The sequence below is a fragment of the Gekko japonicus genome, unplaced genomic scaffold (assembly GCF_001447785.1).
Source record: "Gekko japonicus isolate JY-2015 unplaced genomic scaffold, Gekko_japonicus_V1.1 scaffold1242, whole genome shotgun sequence".
NCBI classification, from domain to species: Eukaryota; Metazoa; Chordata; class Lepidosauria; order Squamata; family Gekkonidae; genus Gekko; species Gekko japonicus.
In genome coordinates this window covers 265,528-272,331 of record NW_015172041.1, presented here as the reverse complement: position 1 = coordinate 272,331, position 6,804 = coordinate 265,528, and the positions used below count along the sequence as shown (strand labels likewise).

Sequence of the window (6,804 nt, the reverse complement as noted above, 5' to 3'; positions counted from 1 at the left end):
GTCATCCAGCCTGGTGCAAGTGGAGGAGTGGGGAACCAAACCCAGTTCTCCCAGATTAGAGTCCGCGCACTTAACCACCACAGCAAACTGGCTAGAAGGAGACACGTGGAAGGATCCCACTCTCTGACTGCTACTCCTCTGTGGCTGCCTTTTGCGCAGAGGGCCCTGTCCTCGTTTTTGTCATGGCGGCAACAATTTGTTTCACTCCCCATCCTCTCCCCACAACAGACACCCTGTGAGGTAGGTGGGGCTGAGAGAGCTCTTTCCAGAGCTCTCCTTGAGAGAACAGCCCTGACAGAACTACGGCTTGCCCCAGGTCATCCAGCAGCTGCAAGTGGAGGAGTGGGGAACCAAACCCGGTTCTCCCAGATTAGAGTTCGCGCACTTAACCACCACACGTGGAAGGATCCCGCTCTCTGACTGCTACTCCACTGTGGCTGCCTTTTGCGCAGAGGGCTCTGTCCTCGTTTTGTCATGGCGGCAACAATTTGTTTCACAGAACAGTGTCAAAGAATCAAAATGACTTCTTTTCAGTGGCCTGTCAGATACGACAGGGAGTTCAGCACTACCCCCCTTTTTCATCTCTCTTGTTATCTCTAGGGTGATGGAAACATCCGGTACTACGAGATAAGTTTGGAGAAGCCATACCTCAATTACCTGATGGAATACCGATCCCCTTTACCCCAGAAAGGCATCGGTAAGCTTGCAGCAATTTTGTGAGCGGTTGCGTGTCTTGGAGTAGTGATAAATGGGAGTCTGTGAACGACTGATCGCCCAAGGCAGCTGGTCGGGGGCAGATAACAGGCCTGTGTTCTCCTTCTCTTTGGGTTTTGTCACAGCTGCGCCACACAGCTCAGGGCCAGTCTCTTGCTGTTTCTCAGTGCGCTTAGAGGGCACGACGGAGACGTTAGGCAAGCAGAGAAGAGCATCTTGCCGTTGGGATTTTGATTCACTTTTTAAAAATACCGTTCTGAGGAGACATCCTCCTTCCTCTGTTCTTTGTTCAAATGTGCAAGCACAATACAGGGCATTTATGTTTATGTGGTAAATTTGCCCTCCAAATTGGTGCTCCAAGCAGCATACAAGTATCACATACCCCCTCACCCATCAGCATTACATGTACAGCCCATGAAACCTCAAGCAGATCCAAGAGAAGGCTGTAAAGCCGTTCCTGTGTTAACGGACGAGAGGCCTTTGCATCTTAACACAAGGCTCAAAAGGACTTTTAATCCTAGTCTGGAAGGCCTGGGTAGATCTGCTCGCCATCTTGGAAGCTTGATGATGGGCCCGACTTTCCCAGGGAGAACTTTTCTGTCTCTTTTTAAAAATCCTCCTTCTGTGGCAGAAGGTGCAGCGAGGACGTCTTTGGCTCCCCTCCTCCCTCTGCTCTCTCGCTTGCCGGATCTCACGGGGCCATGGGTGAGAATGGAGTGGAGCGGGAGAGACAGGAGGGTTGTCTAGTGGTTTCCCCCTGCCTTCCACACAGTACTGTTGGTCGTTGCTCTTCTGGTTTTGTTTTGTTTCTCTGCCAAGTTCTTCCCATGTTTTTCCACCCCCCCCCCAGCCCCACAAAATGGTCTGGAGAAACAAAAAACACTTGAAGAACTGGGAGAGTGAACAACAAATAACCTTGGGTGGGTGTGTGGGTGGGGGAACTGCTGTGGTCAGGTAGCTAAGCTGGAGCAAAACCTGGTGCGCAAAAAGCCCCTCTGTGTGTGCGTGCGTGCACGCGCATGTGCACGCATCGAGGTTGGGAACAAAAATTGAAACGTTTTAGGGGAATGAAGCTAAATTCCACAGACAAGAAAGCACAGCTAAAAAAAACAAGAGAAGGCTAAGGAAGGGCTACTAGGGCTGCCAGTTCCCAGTGGAAGGCAGAGGGTCCCCCGGTTTTGCGGACTTCTGCCCGCCACCAGCCAGCTGGAGGAAATCCGCCCCCCAGCAACGTGGAGCGAGGTGCCTACGTCACCCAGAAGTGACATAGGCGTGATGGGGGGGGACGCTCTGGGAAAAACTCTATGGTTTGAAGGCAATTTTACCATTGTGTTTTGCTCAAAATCCAGAGCATTGTCCCGGATGTGCCTACATCACTTCCAGGTGACGTAGGCACGGTGTGTGATGTCACTTTTGGTGACATTTTGGGGGTGACACTTCCAGCTCCTGGAGCAGCCCCCCCATCCCCCCGTTGGTGTTTCAAAGGGACCTGGCAACCCTAGGAAGGGCAGAGGAAAATGGGGGTGGGGGATGGACTCAGCCAGCATACCCCAAACATGATGCCTGTGGGTGCCCTAATACCCGCTGATGGGTTCCCCAGCATTTGCGGCCTCCTTCCCCAAAGCAGAGAGCCAGTCATCGCTTTCCTGCATCTCACTGAAGCAGGAGGTTCTCCAGAAGAGCCCCCCGTCTGCAGGGAGCACCCATTTGGAGCAATGCTCCCTCTAAGCTGTGGAGTCTTGTGAGCAAAAATTCTACTTTGTGAGCTGCCGGCATTAAAGTTGTGAGCGAGCAATTTGGCCAGTGCATCAATTAGTTTGCTCTGGAGCTGTCCTTCCTGAGCGAAGACAAAAACGTGTGAGCTGGAGGCTAAAAAACTGTGAGCTAGCTCACACTAACTCAGCTTAGAGGGAACACTGATTTGGAAACAGCTGCCCTCCACCATAGGCACAGGCTAGGCCAAGAACCTCCCAACATTCTGTGATTGGCCCCAGCCTTATGTGGCAGCCATTTTATGATTGGCTGCACTCCTCCCACCCATGGCAGTCATTCTGGGATGGTGCCCTCTGCTTTTTGTCAAGATTTCAGGAGCACACACGGGTCCCACAAGGTTGGGGTTCCCTGGACGAAAGCAGTCCCTCTGCTTCTTGCCTACGAATCCCACTCTCCCCCCCCGGGTTTGCTGGTGAGCGTGTGACTTGACCTACGGACTCAGGACAGCTTTGTGGTCTTTTAGGAACCATGCCAAAGAGGGGTCTGGACGTCTCTTCCTGCGAGATCTTCCGATTCTACAAACTGATTCCGATGAAGAGCTTGATCGAGCCCGTTTCGATGATCGTGCCTCGGCGGGTGAGCAGAGAACTCAGCCGTGCGGCTGCAGCCGCTGTGCTGGGGCGGGGGTGTGTGTGTGTGTTGTGCCCGAAGAGGCAGCTTGCTCTGACATCCCCCGTGCGCGTTGGTGTGTCTTTGCAGTCTGAATCGTACCAGGAAGACATCTACCCGATGACAGCTGGAGTCCAGCCAGCACTGGCAGCAGCAGAATGGCTGAACGGCGTGAATAAAGGTCAGGCTTTGCACTGGAGAGGCAGAATCTAAACCGTTTCCTCAGCCACATCCTGTAAGCTGCAGGTCATTAAATAGTGAGACTGGAAGGAGACAGCGGCGCAGATCCTGCAGTGAACTTCTGCTAGTGGAAACGGCCTGTATGCGGGGGGGATTGGGGGGAGTCATGATTTCCCCTGAAGTGCTCCACTTCAGACCTCCACCCTTCATAGCGTTCCTGAGGGGACCCCTGTGCACCAGCAGCATTTCCAGCTGCAGCCAGAACAGGGAGGCAAGGAAATCCCATTCCGCTGACAGAAGTTCCCTTCCGTTAGAATAGATTCACCACAGGCTCCAAGCCAGAAGGTTGTTGTTGTTTTAGTTGTTTGAAATGCCTTTAAGAGGCTTTATACGACCTGAAGAGAAACCATTGCCCCGACTCTACAGATGTGGCATACACGACTATGGAATCATTATGTTCTAGCTAGGCTTACTTTTAATGTGAATCAGATGACATCAACTAGAGCCCTCTTAGAGTTTAAGACAATTTGGTCACTGATTCTATCTTATCTTTCTAATCTAATAGTATTTACTATTTTTATGTCCTTAATCTTAGTAAGATCTGTATGAACCCTTTTATGGTTGATGAGGTATTGATTTTTTTTCTATTTTCTATTTTTTGTTAAAATGGAATAATTTTTTTTAAAAGAGGCTTTGTTTCCCCTTCGGTTTACATGCATTTAGTTTCTCACATGCCTCTCTGCTTAAACATGTTCTGCAGGTTTCAGATGTGAAACCTGCCAGACCTGTTTATCCAGAGGCAAAAATGGGGTAAGACTCGCTCCTGCTACAAAAAGAGCCCTGGAAGAGTATGCACACTCCACAGGCAACCCATCCCACTTTAAATTGATTTCAGTCAGTGGCTTAAGAGTAGCAAAGCAAAGTGCGTATCTTTATTACACAGGGTGAGGGAAGAACTGGTGAATGGCTCAATAAATAAGTCAAAGTAACTCAGATCCTCTGCTCAGAAGCACAGAATTCTTGCATCCTGGTTTAAGTATACAAAGAGGCTCTTCATTCCCAAATCTATATGTTGCTATTCTCAGGCTCTTGAGGTGGCTTTCAGTTCGTGCTTAAAATAATATAAACCCACATAATAATAACAACAATAAAGACGTGAATAGCTATCTAAAACTTCGATAAATGAATCTGCACAGTAATACAACCACAGCAATGGTTGTTGTTATAAAATCCAGTGGTGTCAGGCAGAATAAAACCCAGCAGGGTGGTGCTTTCATCTGGCACCTTTGGGTGTGCCGGGAGCTCCGTATGTGGAGTGTCCAGTGATTGATTTAAAACCTCTGTTCTCGGGCACCCAAGAAGTGAGTTTAAAAAATTCTGGTTTGGCCCTTTAAAGCTAGAGGGAGTGGGTGCCAGGCAGATCTATGTACTGTGTTTCCCCGAAAATAAGACACTGTCTTATATTTATTTTTTCTCAAGAAGACACACTAGGTCTTATACCACAAATGCATAGAAATCCTGCTAGGGCTTATTTTTGGGGTAGGTCTTATTTTCGGGGAAACAGGGTAGTTGAAAACTCCGGGTTAACACATTTCTGTTATGGGAAAAGGGCAAAGGAAGATTGCAGGCGTTTAATACAAGAAAGTCCACCTCCCCTCCCCACCCCACCCCTGTATGGCCACCTGTGAGACAATGTAAGACGTTTTGCAGGCTACACAGCGGTGCATGAGCCAGTTGCCTGCGGCTTCTTCCCACAATGCCCCTTATGAATGTTTAAAGGCTTTGTTCCATGGCAGCAGTGCCAAAGGCCCAGGTCCTTCCCACGAGATCCTCGCCCCTGGCTACAGGCCCTGGGAGCCAGTTTGGTGTAGGGGTTAGGAGCATGGACTCTAATCTGGGAGAAGCAGGTTTGATTCCCCACTCCTCCACATGCAGCTGCTGGCATGTCAAGTTCTCTCAGTCACAAATTCTCTCAGAGCTGTTTTCTCAAGGGCAGTTCTCGGGAGAGCTCTCTCAGCCCCGCCTACCTCACAGGGTGTCTGTTGTGGGGAAGGGAAGGAGTTTGTAAGCCTCTCTGAGTCTCCTTCGGGTAGTGGAGGGCAGGGTATAAATCCAACCTCCTCTTCAAAAAGCACCTCCCGCATTGCTGCTGGAACACAACAGGGGTGCCTGAGGGGGGCGAGGAAAAACCCCCTGGGGGGGGGGGGGGTCTCACTCTCTCAGAAGACAGTGCAGGAGCCGTTCCATGGTACATAAGTGAGTCGTGTTTCAGACCCAGACCAGAGACCCGGGTTCCAGTTGCTATTCAGCCCTGAAGTTCTCTGGCACTCCTTGGTTTGTTGAGACCCTGCCTTGCAGGGCTGTTAGAGAATAAAATGGGTGCTGAATTTTGTGGAAATATGTTAAATGAGAGTGTGTATATGCAATATTGCTTAATTTGAATTGTTTCTACAGGTTGCAGAACCCTGCATTTCTTTCAAATCTCAATTTTTATTTATTTTGAGCATACACCCACTGTGCGTACAAAATGGCCTGTCTTTGTTCCCGGAAAGTAATAAAGACCTACTTATTTCTGTCCTTCAATGGCTTGGCTGTCACCGCCTTTCAAATGCTGCTGTGTTTTGATGTTGCTGTTCGTTTTCTTGATTCTTTTCTCCTGCCTACAGGCCCCGTATTGATGTCCCTGAGACCTGGCTCTGTCATCTTAAACTCTTTACCACCGTTTCCCGAGGAGTCGTCTCCGGAAGCCACAGAGCCTGTCCTGTACCGGAGCAGGATGGCCGAAACCACTGAAAAGCCAAGCAGGATCCAAGAGAAATGGGGGAACCGGAGAGCGGAGGAAAGAGGCCAGGGTGACAAGAGAACAATGGGGCGGTCAAATGGCGTTGATGCATTTGAGTCTCCTCCCCCTAAAACGGAAAATGAGGTACAGTGGCAAAGCAGGTTCCATCCTTAGGGTGACCCATTTAAACTAAGCTGGAAATGAGCGGAGAGCTTTAAGTTTAGCACCACGGAAGGCCAAATTCTTGGTGTCTGCAAGGAGTGTAGGGGATCCAGTGATCACTGGAAATAACGAAATCTGCTAGCTGACGTAAGGAGGGCACGGCCTCTCCTGCATGGAGGGATTGGCGTCACGCTCTGCTTCCTCCACCCCTTCTTGTGCTCCAAATTCAAGGAATTCACACCCTGCCAGGGTCTTTGGGTATGCCGTGGTCCTGGTATGCCCAAGGGGGAACACGGCTCTTCATCACTATGCCAGTTCCCTTGCGTGGAAGGATGGTGTCCTAAGCAAGTGTTGGTATAAAAATAGGGTTCTGTACAAGGTTACATATATATTTTTTAAAAAACTAGAAAATGTATAACCTGCTTTTCTCCCTGCTTGAGGACCCAAAGGAGCTTTTCACATCCGTTCCTCACCTCTTCCACTTAATTCTCACACCAGCCACCTTGCAAGAGTACAGAAGGCGGAGGGATCGTAGAGAGGCCAAAGCTCACCTGACAGGCTTCCGTAAGGGGATTTAAATCCAG

General features: G+C 49.7%; 1 protein-coding gene across 1 annotated transcript in view; it reads left to right on the top strand.

The window, feature by feature from the left end:
• CORO2A (coronin 2A) overlaps window positions 1-6,775 on the top strand; it is a 57,197-nt gene extending 50,422 nt beyond the window's left edge. The window contains exons 8-12 of the mRNA XM_015420670.1: window positions 601-697; window positions 2,951-3,063; window positions 3,187-3,277; window positions 5,943-6,202; window positions 6,719-6,775. Of these exons, the coding sequence (XP_015276156.1) occupies window positions 601-697; window positions 2,951-3,063; window positions 3,187-3,277; window positions 5,943-6,202; window positions 6,719-6,775 (618 nt within the window). The remainder of the gene's footprint in view (window positions 1-600; window positions 698-2,950; window positions 3,064-3,186; window positions 3,278-5,942; window positions 6,203-6,718) is intronic.
• Window positions 6,776-6,804: the final 29 nt, after the last annotated feature.